General features: G+C 45.0%; 1 protein-coding gene across 1 annotated transcript in view; it reads right to left on the bottom strand.

The window, feature by feature from the left end:
- Positions 1 to 79: 79 nt before the first annotated feature.
- The window catches only part of SLC27A1 (solute carrier family 27 member 1), a 52,835-nt gene continuing 36,064 nt past the window's right edge, over positions 80 to 16,850 (bottom strand). The window contains exons 10-14 of the mRNA XM_033083804.1: positions 11,831 to 11,957; positions 9,624 to 9,761; positions 6,403 to 6,567; positions 2,588 to 2,734; positions 80 to 984 (exon numbers count right to left, since the gene is read on the bottom strand). Of these exons, the coding sequence (XP_032939695.1) occupies positions 827 to 984; positions 2,588 to 2,734; positions 6,403 to 6,567; positions 9,624 to 9,761; positions 11,831 to 11,957 (735 nt within the window). The 3' untranslated portion in view covers positions 80 to 826. The remainder of the gene's footprint in view (positions 985 to 2,587; positions 2,735 to 6,402; positions 6,568 to 9,623; positions 9,762 to 11,830; positions 11,958 to 16,850) is intronic.

Raw genomic sequence — 16,850 nt, 5'->3', positions numbered from 1 at the left:
GAGCGCGGCTGCCTCGCTGCCTTTTCCCCGCCACCCCCACGCCAACCCTCCCTCGCTGTTCCCCGCACACAGCACGCGGCACAGTCGCTGGTTTTTAATGGCCTCGTGGTCAGGCACAACCAAAGGGAAAGGATCGGGTTAAAAACGGCCCAAATGGGTTAATTCCACTCTGGCGCTGGGGCTCCGTCAATAAAAATGTCCGTGCTGGCCCCAGCGCGGCGGGAAGTTCCAAAGGAGGTCCTAGGCAGGTTAATTAGGCACGAATTAGTCGTTAATTAGCGCTGTCGGAGTTAATTAGCGCCTGTGAGGGCGATGATGGAGTCCGTTCTCTGTCAGTCCCGGTTTTCCTTGAAATTCCACTGTTTTTCCTCAGAAAAAAGTCACAAATTTCCTGGAAATCCTTGGGAATTCTGCTGAGTTCCTCCAGGATGCTCGGGAATATGACTGGTTTACAGTCAAATCCTGCTTTTTCCTTCAAAATCCCACAGTTTTCCTGGGAGTTCTGTTTGCCAGAAAATCCTACCATTTTCCCTGGGAATTCTGCTCTTTTGTAGGAATTTCTGCTGTTTTCCAGGAAATCCAGCAGGATTTTTGGGACTTTCAGGATCCCAGGGTGGTTCTTTTGAATCCCAGCAGGACTTTTAGGATCCCAGTGAGAAATTTTTGGGGATCAGAACCTGTTTTTCCAGCACAAATCCTCACGTACGCCTCCCAGTCCATGGGATTTTCAGATTTTCAGGATCCCAGGGAGGTTTTCCAGCGGGATTTTTGGGATCCCAGGGTGGTTTATTAGGATCCCAGGAGGATTTTTAGGATCCCAGCAGGATCAGAACCTGGTTTTCCCAGCGCAGATCCTGGCGTGCATCTCCCCGTCCAGGGGGACGTAGCGGCCGCGCTGGGGGTCGAGCACGAAGAGGCGATCGGGGACCAGCCGGGGGTCCCAGCCCTCCCCCCGCAGCCGCGTCTTCTGCAGCTTGAACGTGCCTGGAGTTGGGAAATTCGGGAATTCAGGATGTGGGAACAACCCCTCTTAGGCCACGCCCCTTTTGGCCACACCCCACCAAGCCACACTCCTAATTAGGCCACACCCTTTAGCCCCCACCCATTTAAGCCACACCCCGAAAGCCACACCCATCTAGAAGCCCTGCCCCTTTAGGCCCCACCCCTTAAAGCCACACCCCTTTAGACCCCACCCCTTAAACCCCACCCAACCCTGACCATTTAAGCCCCACCCCCTGGCACCCACCCCTTTAGTCCCCGCCCCTTTAGTCCCCATCCAGTCCCACCCCTTTAGGCCACACCCCTTTAATCCCATTAGACCCCACTCCTTTAGGCCACGCCCCTTTAATCCCATTCAGGTCTACTCATTTAGGCCACGCCCCTTTGATCCCATCCAGCCCCACCCCTTTAGGCCCCGCCCCCTTAGCCCCACCCTTTAGGCCCCACCCCTTTAATCTCATCCAGCCCCACCCCTTTAGGCCACACCCCTTTAATCCCATTCAGTCCCACATCTTTAGGTTCCACCCTTTTAAGCTCATTAGACCCCACCCATTTAGGCCACGCCCCTTTAATCCCATACAGCCACACCCCTTTAGACCACACCCCTTTAATCCCATTCCATCCCACCCCTTTAGGACATGCCCTTTTAGGCTCCACCCCTTTAATGCCATTCAGCCCCACCCCTTTAGGCCACACCCCTTTAATCCAATTAGACCCCACCCCTTTAGACCACACCCCTTTAATCCCATTAGACCCCACTCCTTTGGGCCACGCCCCTTTATTCCCACCCAGCCCCACCCATTTAGGCCCCACCCCTTTAATCCCATCCAGCCACACCCCTTTAGACCCTGCCCCTTTAGGCGCCACCCCTTTAGGCCCCACCCCTTTTATCCCATTCAGCCCCACCCCTTTAGGCCATGTCCCTTTAATCCAATGGGGCCACACCCCTTTAGGCCACACCCCTTTAGTCCCATCCAGCCCCACCCATTTAGGTCACACCCCTTTAATCCCATTCAACCCCACCCCTTTAGGCCACACCCCTTTAATCCCATTCAACCCCACCCCTTTAGGCCACACCCCTTTAATCCTATTCATCCCCACCCCTTTAGGCCACGCCCCTTTAATCCTATTCATCCCCACCCATTTAGGCCCCACCCCTTTAATCCCATCCAGCCACACCCCTTTAGACCCTGCCCCTTTAGGCCCCATCCCTTTAATCCCATCCAGCCCCACCCATTTAGGCCATGCCCCTTTTATCCCATTCAGCTCCACCCCTTTAGGCCATGTCCCTTTAATCCAATGGGGCCACACCCCTTTAGGCCCCACCCCTTTAATCCCATCCAGCCCCACCCACTTAGGTCACGCCCCTTTAATCCCATCCAGCCCCACCCCTTTAGGCCCCACCCCTTTAATCCCATCCAACCCCACCCATTTAGGCCACACCCCTTTAGTCCCATCCAGCCCCACCCCTTTAGGCCTCACCCCATTAGAACCCCATTCCTTTAGGCCCCACCCATTTCATCCCGCTCAGCCCCGCCCCTTCCGGCCCCGCCCCATTAAGCCCCGCCCCTTCCGGCCCCGCCCGTACCGGTGGTGTCCAGGTGCGGCAGCAGGCGGATGAACACGGGCCGGGCGTAGGGCGGCAGCACCGGCACCAGAGCCTGGTACAGCCCGGCCGGGTCCAGCCGGGAGTGCGGGTCAGCGATGGCCGCCATGCCCGCCCTGCCCTCTGCTCCTGGATCGGGGAGAAACAACGGGATTTGGGTAAAAAATGGGATTTGGGTCAAAAATGGGATTTTGGGTCAAAAAATGGGGATTTTGGGGTCAAAAATCCAGAATTTTTGTCATTTCTCCATTCCTGACTCCAAATCCAATCACATTCCTGGCACAGCCCCATGCCCTGCCCTCCGCCCCTGGATTGGGGAGAAACATTGGGATTTGGGTAAAAAATGGGATTTTGGGTAAAAAATGGGGATTTTGGGGAAAAAAATCCATAATTTTTGTCATTTCTCCATTCCTGATTCCAAATCTAATCACATTCCTGGTACAACCGCCATGCCTGCCCTGCCCTCCGCCCCTGGGTCGGGGAGAAACAACGGGATTTTGGTAAAAAATGAAAATTTGGGGTCAAAAATGGGGATTTTGGGTAAAAAAATGGGGATTTTGGGGTCAAAAATGGAGATTTTGGGGTCAAAAATCCAGAATTTTTGTCATTTCTCCATTCCTGGTTCAGCCCCATGCCCGCCCTGCCTTTTGCTCCTGGATTGGGGAGAAACAATGGGATTTTGGTAAAAAATGGGATTTTGGGGTCAAAAATGGGGATTTTGGGGTAAAAAATGGGGATTTTGGGGTAAAAAAATCCAGAATTTTTGTCATTTCTCCATTTCTGACTCCAAATCCAATCACATTTCTGATTCAGCCCCATGCCTGCCCTGCCCTCCGCCCCTGGGCTGGGGAGAAACAATGGGATTTTGGTCAAAAAATGGAAATTTGGGGAGAAAAATGGGGATTTTGGGGTCCAAAAAATGGGATTTTGGGTAAAAAAATCCATAACTTTTGTCATTTCTCCATTCCTGACCCCAAATCCAATCCCATTTCTGATTCAGCCCCATGCCTGCCCTGCCTTTTGCTCCTTGGATTGGGGAAAAACAATGGGATTTTGGTAGAAAATGAAAATTTGGGGAGAAAAATGGGGATTTTGGGGTCCAAAAAATGGGGACTTTGGGTTAAAAATTGGGATTTTGGGGTTTCCTAAATCCAATCCCATTTCTGGTTCAGCCCCATGCCCTGCATCTGCCCCTGGGTTGGGGAGAAAAAACGGGATTTTGGTAAAAAAATGGGGATTTTGGGAGAAAAAATGGGGATTTTGGGTAAAAAATGAGGATTTTGGGGTTTCCTAAATCCAATCCCATTCCTGGTTCAGCTCCATGCCCTGCATCTGCCCCTGGGTTGGGGAGAAACAAGGGGATTTTGGTAAAAAATGGGATTTTGGGGAGAAAAATGGGGATTTTGGGGTAAAAAAGGAGATTTTGGGGTAAAAAATCCATAATTTTTGTCATTTCTCCATTCCTGGTTCAGCCCCATGCCTGCCCTGCCTTCTGCTCCTTGGATTGGGGAGAAACAATGGGATTTTGGTCAAAAATGGAAATTTGGGGAGAAACATGGTGATTTTGGGTAAAAAATGGGGATTTTGGGGTAAAAAAATCCAGAATTTTTGTCATTTCTCCATTCCTGACCCCAAATCCAATCCCATTTCTGATTCAGCCCTGTGCCCACCCTGCCCTCCACCTCTGCATTGAGGAAAAAACGGGATTTTGGTCAAAAAGTGGGATTTGGATGCTGTTATCCTGGGGTTTTTTGGGATTTCCCCACAATCTCCCCACCCTTATCCCAGTTTTATTTTTGGGATTTCCCCATCATCTCCCCAGCCTTATCCCGTTATTTTTTGGGATTTCCCCATAATCTCCCCACCCTTATCCCAGTTTTATTTTTGGGATTTACCGGGGATCTCCATGCCATTATCCTGGTTTTATTTTTGGGATTTACCCAAAATCTCCAGGTCCTTATCTTGGATTTATTTTTGGAGATTTCCCCATAATCTCCCCACCCTTATCCTGTTATTTTTTGGGATTTCCCCATAATTTCCAGGTCCTTATCCCGTTAATTTTTTAGGATCTCCCCACAATCTCTCCACCCTTATCCCATTATTTTTTTGGGATTTCCCCATTATCTCCCCACCCTTACCCCGGTTTTTTTTTGGGATTTACTGGGGATCTCCATGCCATTATCCTGGTTTTATTTTTGGGATTTACCCACAATCTCCAGGTCCTTATCTTGGATTTATTTTTGGAGATTTCCCCATAATCTCCCCACCCTTATCCTGTTATTTTTTGGGATTTCCCCATAATTTCCCCACCCTTACCCCGTTTTTTTTTGGGATTTACCGGGGATCTCTACACCCTTATCCCAGTTTTATTTTTGGGATTTCCCCATAATCTCCCCACCCTTATCCTGTTATTTTTTGGGATTTCCCCATAATTTCCAGGTCCTTATCCTGTTAATTTTTTAGGATCTCCCCACAATCTCCCCACCCTTATCCCAGTTTTATTTTGGGGATTTCCCCATTATCTCCCTACCCTTATCCCATTATTTTTTTGGGATTTACCGGGGATCTCCAGGCCATTATCCCAGTTTTATTTTTGGGATTTACTGGGGATTTCCACACCATTATCCTGATTTTTATTTTGGGATTTACCAGGGATCTCCACGCCGTTATCCCAGTTTTATTTTGGGGATTTCTCCATAATTTCCCCACCCTTATCCCATTATTTTTTTGGGATTTCCCAGGAATCTCCCCACCCTTATCCCATTATTTTTTTGGGATTTCCCAGGAATCTCCCCACCCTTATCCCGTTATTTTTTAGGATTTACCGGGGATCTCCAGGCCCTCATCCTGGTTTTATTTTTGGGATTTACTGGGGATTTCCACACCATTATCCTGGTTTTATTTTTGGGATTTACCCATAATCTCCAGGTCCTTATCTTGGATTTATTTTTGGAGATTTCCCCATCATCTCCCCACCCTTATCCTGTTATTTTTTGGGATTTCCCCATAATTTCCAGGTCCTTATCCCGTTAATTTTTTAGGATCTCCCCACAATCTCTCCACCCTTATCCCATTATTTTTTTGGGATTTCCCAGGAATCTCCCCACCCTTATCCCATTATTTTTTTGGGATTTCCCCACAATCTCCCCACCCTTATCCCAGTTTTATTTTTGGGATTTCCCCATAATCTCCCCACCCTTATCCCGTTATTTTTTAGGATTTACCGGGGATCTCCAGGCCCTTATCCTGGTTTTATTTTTTAGGATCTCCCCATAATCTCCCCACCCTTATCCTGTTACTTTTTTTGATTTCCCCATGATTTCCAGGCCTTTATCCCATTATTTTTTGGGATTTACCAGGGATCTCCAGGCCATTATCCTGGTTTTATGTTTGGGATTTCCCCACAATCTCCCCACCCTTATCCTGTTATTTTTTGGGATTTCCCCACAATCTCCCCACCCTTATCCCATTATTTTTTTGGGATTTACCGGGGATCTCCAGACCCTTATCCCAGTTTTATTTTTGGGATTTCCCCATAATCTCCCCAGCCTTATGCCGGGATTTTTTTGGGATTTACCCTGAATCTCCCCACCCTTACCCCGTTTTTTTTTGGGATTTACCGGGGACCTCTACACCATTATCCCGGTTTTATTTTTGGGATTTCCCCATCATCTCCCCACCCTTATCCCATTATTTTTTGGGATTTACCGGGGATCTCCAGGCCATTATCCTGGTTTTATTTTTGGGATTTCCCCACAATCTCCCCACCCTTATCCCATTATTTTTTTGGGATTTACCGGGGATCTCCACGCCGTAGACCACGACGTCGGCCTGGCCCAGGAGCCGGCTCAGGGCGCCCTCGACCTCGGTGCTGGAGACGTTCTCCCCGCGCCAGCGGAACGTGTCCCCGCCCCGGTCCCGGAAATACAGGTACCCCAAATCATCCATCACCAGCACGTCCCCTGGAATGGGAAATCAGGGAAAAATCTGGAAAAATTCCCAAAAAATTCACCAAAAAAATCCAGAAAGAATTCCTAAAAAATCCTGGAAATACAGGTACCCCAGATCGTCCGTCACCAGCACGTCCCCTAAAATGGGAAATCAGGGGAAATTCCTGGAAAAATTCCTGGAAAAATCCTGAAAAAAATCCTGGAAAAATTCCCAAAAAAATCCTGAAAAAAATCCTGGAAAAATTCCTGAAAAAATCCTGAAAAAAATCCTGGAAAAATTCCAAAAAAAATCCTGAAAAAATTCCCAAAAAAATCCCAGAAATGCAGGTACCCCAGATCGTCCATCGCCAGCACGTCCCCTGCAACAGGAAATCCTGGAAAAATCCTGGAAAAATCCTGGAAAAATCCTGGAAAAATTCTGGAAAAATTCCTGAAAAATTTAAAAAAAAAAACAACAAAAAAATTCCCAAAAAAATCCCGGAAATACAGGTACCCCAGATGATCCATCACCAGCACGTCCCCTGGAATGGGAAATCAGGGAAAAATCCTGGAAAATTAAAAAAAAAATTCCTTTAAAAATCCTGAAAAATCTCCCAAACAAATCCCCCAAAAAATCCTGGAAAAATTCCAGAAAAATCCCGGAAATACAGGGGTCAAGGGTCAAAGATAAAGGGTCAGGCAATCAAAGGTCAGAAGGTCAAAGGTCAAGGATCAAAGGTCAGGGGGTCAGGGATCAAAGGTCAGGGGCTAAGAGTAAAAAGGTTAAATGTCAGGGGTTAAAGGTCAAAGGTCAGGGGTCAAAAAAATCACAGGTCGAGTCAAGGGTCAGAGGTCAAGGGTCAAATGTCAGAGGTCAAGGGCCAAAGGTCAAAGGGTCACAGAACAAGGGTCAAAAGTTGGGGTCAAAGGTCAGAGGTCAAGGTTCAAAGGTCAGGGTTAATGGTCAAATGACAGGGGTAAAGGGTCCAAGGTCAGGGCCCAAAGGTCAGAGGGTCAAAGGGCAAGGGCAAAGGTCAAGGGTCGGGTCAAAGGTCAGCGATCAGGGCTTAAAGGTCAAAGGTCAGGGGGCAAAGGTCAATGGTCAACTGTCCGGTGTCATGGGTCAAATATCAAGGTTCAAAGGCCAGGGGTCAAAGGTCAGAGGTTAAATGTCAATGGTCAAAGTGACGGGTCAAAGGTCAGAGGTCAATGGGTCAATGGTCGGGGTAAATGGGTCACCGGTTGGGGTCAAAGGTCAACGTTCGGGTTAAAGGTCAGAGGTCGGGTGTTAAAGGGCAGAGGTCAAGGGTTAAAGGTCAAAGGTCAGGGTTAAGGATCAAATATCAAGGGTCAGGGGTCAAATGTCAATGGTCGGGGTCAAAGGTCAGGGGTGTCAAAGGCCAAAGGTCAAATGTCAAGGGAAATAAATCATGGGAAAATCATGGGAAAATTCCTGGAAAAATCCTGAAAAAAATCCTGGGAAAATTCCAAAAAAGTCCCAAAAAATCCAGAAAATTTTTTTTTTTAATAAAAAAAAAATTCCCAAAAAATCCTGGAAATACAGGTACCCCAGCTTGTCCATCACCAGCACGTCCCCTAAAATGGGAAATTGGGGGAAAATCTGGGAAAAATCACAGGAAAATCCTGGAAAAATTCCCCAAAATGAGAAGAAAACCCCAGACCCAACGTTGGGATTTTTGGCCAAGGCTCCGGGACTTTTCCCTGTGGTTGATTCCCAAACCCCTTTGGGATGTCCCAGGATGGAAATTCCTGGAATTTGGGGTCTGGAAGTCCAGGAATTCCCATGGGAAATGGGAAAAAAACCCAAAAAAGTCCCTATAAAATAACAAGAAGAACCCAAAACCAATCTTGGAATTTTTCATGATCACTCCAGGATCGATTCCCGAATCCTTCGGGGTGTCCCAGGCTGGAAATTCCTGGGATTTGGGGTCTGGAAATCCAGGAATTCCCATGAGAAGTTGGAAAAATCCCAAAAAAACACATCTAGAATTTGGGACAACGCTCCAAAACCCACCCAAGATTGGGGACATCCCAAATCCCAACATTGGAATTTTTGGCCAACGCTCCGGGACCTTTTCCTGTGGTTGATTCCCAAACTCCTTTGGGTGTCCCAGGCTGGAAATTCCTGGGATTTGGGGTCTGGAAATCTAAGAATTCCCATGGGAAGTTGGAAAAATACCCAAAACCTCATCTACAATTTGGGACAACGCTCCAAAACCCACCCAAGATTGGGGAGATCCCAAAACCCAACGTTGGGATTTTTGGCCAACGCTCCGGGACTTTTTCCAGTGGTTGATTCCCAAACCCCTTGGGGTGTCCCAGGCTGGAAATTCCTGGGATTTGGGGTCTGAAAATTCAGGAATTCCCATGGGAAATGGGAAAAAAACCCCAAAAAGTCACCCAAGAATGGGAAGAAGATCCCAAACCCAACGTTGGGATTTTTGGCCAACGCTCCGGGACTTTTTCCTGTGTTTGATTCCCAAACCCCTTTGGGATGTCCCAGGATGGAAATTCCTGGGATTTGGAGTCTGGAAATCCAGGAATTCCCATGGGAAGTTCGGAAAAAAAACCAAAAAAGTCCCTATAAAGTAACAAGAAGAATCCAAAACCAATCTTGGAATTTTTTGTGATTACTCCAGGATTGATTCCCAAATCCTTTGGCATGTCCTAGGATGGAAATTCCTGGGATTTGGGGTCTGGAAATTCAGGAATTCCCATGGGAAATGGGAAAAATACCCAAAAAGTCACCAAAGAATGAGAAGAAGACCCCAAACCCAACGTTGGGATTTTTGGCCAACGCTCCGGGACTTTTTCCTGTGTTTGATTCCCAAACCCCTTTGGGGTGTCCTAGGATGGAAATTCCTGGAATCTGGGGTCTGAAAATCCAGGAATTCCCATCGGAAATGGGGAAAAAAACCCAAAAAGTCACCCAAGAATGGGAAGAAGATCCCAAACCCAACGTTGGTGGCCAACGCTTCGGGAGTTTTTCCGGTGGTTGATTCCCAAACCCCCTGGGGTGTCCCAGGCTGGAAATTCCTGGGATTTGGGGTCTGGAATTTGGGGATTACCTGACAGGTAGGCCTGGTCGCCCTTGGCCAGCACGTCGCGGGCGATCTTGCTGCGCGTGGCGCCGGCGCTGACGTAGCCGTCGAAGCGGCGCAGGGGATCCCGCTGGTCGATGCGGCCCACCAGCAACCCAGGCTCACCTGGAAAATGGGAATGGGGTCCTAAATCCATGGGGAAATGGGGATGGGGTACTAAATCCATGGGGAAATGGGGATGGGATCCCAAAATCCATGGGAAATGGGAATGGGATCACAGAATCCATGGGGAATGGGAATGGGGTCCTAAATCCATGGGAAATGGGGATGGGGTCCTAAATCCATGGGGAAATGGGGATGGGGTCACAGAATCCATGGGGAAATGGGAATGGGGTCACAGAATCCATGGGAAATGGGGATGGGGTCCTAAATCCATGGGAAATGGGAATGGGGTCCTAAATCCATGGGAAATGGGAATGGGGTCCTAAATCCATGGGAAATGGGGATGGGGTCACAGAATCCATGGGAAATGGGGATGAGGTCCTAAATCCATGGGGAAATGGGGATGGGGTCCTAAAATCCATGGGGAAATGGGGATGGGGTCACAGAATCCATGGGAAATGGGGATGGGGTCCTAAATCCATGGGAAATGGGGATGGGGTCCCAAATCCATGGGGAAATGGGAATGGGGTCCTAAATCCATGGAGAATGGGGATGGGGTCCTAAATCCATGGAGAAATGGGAATGGGGTCCTAAATCCATGGGAAATGGGGATGGGGTCACAGAATCCATGGGAAATGGGGATGAGGTCCTAAATCCATGGGGAAATGGGGATGGGGTCCTAAAATCCATGGGGAAATGGGGATGGGGTCACAGAATCCATGGGAAATGGGGATGGGGTCCTAAATCCATGGGATTGGCACAGAAAAAAGATCCCAAAATCCGCAGGGGAGTGGGAAATCCCAAAATATTTGGGACCAACTCAAGAAAACACCAAAATTTCTGAGAAGGACCCCAAATTTTTTGGGGATTGAGTCCAAACAACCCCCAAATTTTTTGGCAATTGCCTCCCAACAACCTCAATTGTTTTTGGGATTGAGTCCAAATGACCCCAAATTTTTTGGGATTGACTCCAAACAACCCCAAATTTTTTGGCAATCGACTCCCAACGACCCCAAATTTTTTGGGGATTGGCTCCAAATGACCCCAAATTTTTTTAGGAATGACTCCAAACAACCTCAAACTTTTTTGAGGATCAATGCCAAAGGAACCCAAATTATTTTGGGATCAACTCCAAATTACCTCAATTTTTTTGGGGATTGACTCCAAACAACCCCAAATTTTTTTTGGGATTGACTCCAAAAAACCCCAAATTTTTTTGGGATCAGCTCCAAACGACCCCAAATTTTTTTAGGAACGACTCCAAGCAACCTCAAACGTTTTTGGGAATCAACTCCAAATGAGCCCAAATTTTTTGGGCATTGGCTCCAAACGATCCCAAATTTTTTTAGGAATGACTCCAAACAACCTCAAACTTTTTTGAGGATCAATGCCAAAGGAACCCAAATTATTTTGGGATCAACTCCAAAAAACTCAAATTTTTTGGGGATTGACTCCAAACAATCCCAAATTTTCTTGGGACTGACTCCAAACACCCCCAAATTTTTTTGGCATTGAGTCCAAATGACCCCAGATTTTTTTTGGGATCAGCTCCAAAGGACCCCAAATTTTTTTAGGAATGACTCCAAACAACCCCAGATTTTTTTGGGATCAACTCCAAATGACCCCAAATTTTTTGGGATCCACTCCAAATGACCCCAAATTTTTTGGGAATTGGCTCCAAATGACCCCAAATTTTTTTGGGATTGAATCCAAACAACCTCAAATTTTTTGGGATCAACTCCAAATGACCCCAAATTTTTTGTCAATCGACTCCCAGCGACCCCAAATTTTTTTAGGAATGACTCCAAACAACCTCAAACTTTTTTGGGGATCAACTCCAAACGACCCCAAATTTTTTGGGAATTGTCTCTGACCAACCCCAAATTTTTTGGGATCAAGTCCAAACGACCCCAAATTTTTTGGGATCATCTCAAGGTGACCCCAAGACATTTGGGTTTCCCCAACTTTGAGGTGAAATCCAACCAGAAAATCCCATTTGGGACCCCCAAACCCTGCCAGAATTTGCCATTTTTTGGGGTAAAAAAGGGGAATTTTGGTGTTTTGGGGCCGACCTGGGGCGCAGGGGACGCAGAGGCCGCGGGAATCGCGGAGCAGCTCCAGCGTGTCCGGCTGCACCTTGACCAAACGCACGGGGTAAACGTTGGGCAGGATGCGGCTGTTGAACCCACAGGCACCCACCTGAGAGGGGGAAACGGGGAGAAAACCGGGGAAAACGGGAAAATTAAAAAAAACCCCATCAAAATCGGGGAAAAAATGGGGAAATTATGAAAAAAAATGGGGGAAAACCAACAAAAAATGGGGAGAATTGGATTAAAAATGGGGGAAAACCAGCCAGAATTCCAAGGGAATTTCTACAGGGAATGGGAGAAATCTTCCCAAAAAAGGAGAAATCCAGGGAAAATAGGAAAATTAAAAAAAAACCCGGTGAAAATTGGGCAAAAAATGGGGAAATTATGGAAAAAAAATGGGGGAAAACCGATGAAAAATGGGGAAAATTGGTCAAAAATCCAAGGGAATGCCAACAAGGAATGGGAAAAATTCCCCCCCAAAAGGAGAAATCCAGGGAAAATGGGAAAATTTTTAAAAACCCAGTGAAAATTGGGCAAAAAATGGGGAAATTGTGAAAAAAATGGAGAAAACCAACAAAAAATGGGGAGAATTGGATTAAAAATGGGGGAAAACCAGCCAAAATTCCAAGGGAATTTCTACAGGGAATGGGAGAAATCTTCCCAAAAAAGGAGAAATCCAGGGAAAATGGGAAAATTAAAAAAAAACCCAGTGAAAATTGGGAAAAAAATGGGGAAATTATGAAAAAAAATGGGGGAAATCGGATGAAAAATGGGGAGAATCAGCCTAAAAATGGGGAAAATTGGTCAAAATTCTAAAGAAATTTCTATAAGAAATGGGGAATAAAAAAAACAAAAAGGAGAAACCCGGGGAAAACGGGAAAATTAAAAAAAACCCGGTGAAAATTGGGCAAAAAATGGGGAAATTATGGAAAAAAAATGGGGGAAATCGGATGAAAAATGGGGAAAATTGGTCAAAAATGGGGAAAAAAAAGACAAAAATCCAAGGAAATTTCTACAAGAAATGGGAAAATTCTTCCCAAAAAGGAGAAATCTGGGGAAAATGGGAAAATTTCTACAAACCTGGTGAAAATTGGGCAAAAAATGGGGAAATTACCAAAAAAATGGAAGAGAATTGGATGAAAAATGGAGAAAATTGGTCAAAAATGGGGAAAAAAAGCCAAAAATCCAAGGGAATTTCTACAAGAAATGGGGAAAAAAAAAAACCAAAAAGGAGAAACCCAGGGAAAACGGGAAAATTTTTTTTAAAACTCAATTTTTCCCCATTTTTCCCTATTTTTGCCCTAATTTTTCCCCATTTTTCCCAGATTTTTTTCCTATTTTTCCCCCATATTTTCCCCATTTCCCCCCTGATTTTCCCCAGATTTTCCCCCAGATTTTTTTCCCATTTTCCCTTCAATTTTCCCCATATTTTCCCCAATTTTCCCTGGATTTTCCCCCAATTTTCTCCATTTTTTTCCCATTTTTCCCCCAATTTTTCCCCAATTTCCCCCCGACTTTCCCCTTTTTTTTCTCCATTTTTACTCAATTTTCCCTGGATTTTTTTCCCCAATGTTCCCCATTTTTCCCTCTGCATTTTCCTCAGTTTCCCCCAGATTTTTCCCCAATTTCCCCCTGATTTTCCCCAAATTTCCCCCAGATTTTTCCCCCATTTTTTCCTGTATTTTTCCCATATTTTCCCCAATTTTCCTGGGATTTTTTTCCCAGATTTTTTCCCATTTTTCCCCAATTTTCCCTGGATTTTTTCCCATTTTCCCCCAGATTTTTCCCAATTTTCCTGGGATTTTTCCCCAAATTTTCCCCAATTTCCCCCAATTTTTTCCCAGTTTCCTCCGTATTTTCCCTGATTTTCCCTGGATTTTTTCCCCATTTTTTCCCCATTTTTTCCCCATTTTTTCCCAATTTTTCCCCATTTTTTCCTGTATTTTTTCCCCAATTTTCCCCAGATTTTCCCCAATCTTCCCTAGATTTTTCCCTGTATTTTCCCCATTTTTTCCCAATTTTTTCCCCATATTTCCCCCAGATTTAACCCAATTTGCCCCAGATTTTTTCCCCAATGTTTCCTAATTTTTTACCATTTTCCCCCCAATTTTTCCCCAAATTTTCCCAGATTTTCCCCATTTTCCCCAGATATTTTTTCCTATTTTCCCCAAATTTCCCCCATTTTTTCCCCAATTTTCCCTGGATTTTTTCCTGTATTTTCCCCATTTTTTTTCCAATTTTCTCCCCAATTTTTCCCCAGATTTTCCCCAATTTCTCCCAGATTTTTTTCCCCAATGTTTCCTATTTTTTTACCATTTTCCCTCCAATTTTTCCCCAATTTTTCCCCCAATGTTCCCCAATTTTCCTCCATATTTTCCCCAATTCTTCCCAAATTTTTTCCCAATTTCTCCCATATTTTTCCCATTTTTCCCCAATTTTCCTGGGATTTTTCCCAGATTTTTTCCCATTTTTCCCCAATTTTCCCTGGATTTTTCTCCAGATTTTCCACCACTTTTCCTCATATTTCCCCCATATTTCCCCAATTTTCCCTGAATTTTTTCCCCGATTTTCCCCATTTTTCCACCAATTTTCCTGTGATTTTTTCCCAGATTTTTTTCCCAATTTTCCCTGGATTTTTTCCCAATGTTCCCCATTCTCCCCAATGTTCCTCCCAATTTTTCCCCAATTTTCCCTGGATTTTTCCCCAACTTTTCCCCATATTTTCCCCAATTTTCCCCAGATTTTTGTCCTATTTTCCCCCTATATTTTCCCAATTTTCCCTGGATTTTTCTCCCAGATTTTTCCCATATTTTCTCCATATTTTCCCCGATTTTCCTCGATTTTTTTCCCCATTTTCCCCCCAGTTTCCCCCAGATTTTCCCCAATTTTCTCCGGATTTTTTCCCAAATTTTCCCCATATTTTCCCCATTTTTCCACAATTTCCCCCAGATTTTCCCCTGATTTTCCCAGATTCTTTCCCTAATTTTCCTCCATATTTTCCCCAATTTTTCCCCAGTTTTCCTGGGATTTTTTTTCCATTTTTGCCCTGATTTTCCTCAGATTTTCCCCATATTTTCCCCATTTTTCCACCAATTTCCCCCAGATTTTTTCCCCATTTTTCCCCCAATTCCCCACCTGTCCATCGAGGTTACCCAGGCTGCAGTTGCACTCTGTGGCCCTGTAGAACTCACAACTTTCCTTGGATTTTTTCCCCATTTTCCCCCCAAATTTTCCCAAATTTTCCCCAATTTTCCCTGGATTTTTTTCCCAATTTCCTCCATATTTTCCCCAATTTTCCCCATTTTTTTTCCATTTTCCCCCCAGATTTCCCCCAGTTTTCCCTGGATTTTTTTGCCAGACTTTTCCCATTTTTTCCCAATTTTCCCCCAATTTTCCCTGTATTTTCCCCATTTTTTCCCCAACTTTTCCCCATATTTTCCCCAGATTTTTGTCCTATTTTCCCCCTGTATTTTCCCAATTTTCCCTGGATTTTTTCCCAGATTTTTCCCATATTTTCCCTGATTTTCCCTGATTTTTTCCCATTTTTCCCCAATTTTCCCTGGATTTTTCCCCAATTTTCTCCATATTTTCCCCAATTTTCCCCAGATTTTTTCCCAGATTTTTTCCCATTTTTCCCCAATTTTCCCTGGATTTTTCTCCAGATTTTCCACTGCTTTTCCTCATATTTTCCCCATATTTCCCCAATTTCCCCTGAATTTTTTCCCCGATTTTCCCCACATTTCCCCCAATTTTCCTGTGATTTTTTCCCAGATTTTTTTCCCAATTTTCCCTGGATTTTTTCCCAATGTTCCCCATTCTCCCCAATGTTCCTCCCAATTTTTCCCCAATTTTCCCTGGATTTTTTCCTATTTTCCCCCAGATTTTTCCCAGTTTTCCCTGGATTTTTTCCCAGATTTTCCCCATTTCCCCCCAATTTTCCTCCGATTTTTCCCAGATTTTTTTTCCAATTTCCCCCAGATTTTCCTCAACTTTCCCCAGATTTTTTCTGCATATTTTCCCCAATTTTTCCCTAGATTTTTTCCCAGATTTTTTTCCCATTTTTCCCCAATTTTCCCTGGATTTTTTCCTGTATTTTCCCCCAATTTTTCCCCAATTTTTCCCCAATTTTTCTCCGATTTTCCTGGGATTTTTTCCCATATTTTCCCCATTTTTCCACCGATTTCCCCCAGATTTTTTCCCAAATTTTTTTCCCTTTTTTCCCCACCTGTCCATCGAGGTTGCCCAGGCTGCAGTTGCACTCACTGGCCCCATAGAACTCACAATTTTCCCTGGATTTTTCCCATTTTTTCCCCAATTTTCCCCAGATTTTTCCCCAATTTCCCCCAGGTTTTCCTCAATTTTCCCTGGATTTTTTTTCCTGTATTTTCCCCATTTTTTTTCCCATTATCCCCCCAATTTTTCCCTAATTTCCCCCAGATTTTCCCATTTTCCCCCCTGATTTTCCTCAGATTATTCCCAGATTTTTTTCCCCATTTTCCCCCCAATTTCCCCAGATTTTCCCCCATTTTCCCCAGATTTTCCCCATTTTTCCAAAATTTTCCCCAGATTTTTTTCCCATTTTCCCTCTGTTTTTTTCCCATTTCCCCCCAAATTTCCCCCAGATTTTCCCCAATTTTCCCTGGATTTTTCCCCAATTTTCTCCATTTTTTTCCCATTTTCCCCCCAATTTTTCCCCAATTTTTCCCCAATTTTCCCCCAATTTTCCTCCATATTTTTCCCAATTCTTCCAAAATTTTTTCCCAATTTCTCCCATATTTTCCCCATTTTTCCACCAATTTCCCCCGGATTTTTTTCCCAGACTTTTTCCCATTTTTCCCCAATTTTCCCTGTATTTTCTTCATATTTCCCCCATATTTCCCCCAATTTTTCCCCGATTTTCCCCAGATTTTTTTCCCAATTTCCTCCATATTTTTCCTGATTTTCCCTGTATTTTTCCCATATTTTCCCCAATTTTCCCCAGATTTTTTCCCAGATCTTTTCC

Source organism: Catharus ustulatus, chromosome 33, assembly GCF_009819885.2.
Source record: "Catharus ustulatus isolate bCatUst1 chromosome 33, bCatUst1.pri.v2, whole genome shotgun sequence".
In the NCBI taxonomy this organism is placed as follows: Eukaryota; Metazoa; Chordata; class Aves; order Passeriformes; family Turdidae; genus Catharus; species Catharus ustulatus.
This window is presented reverse-complemented; position numbering and strand designations above follow the sequence as displayed.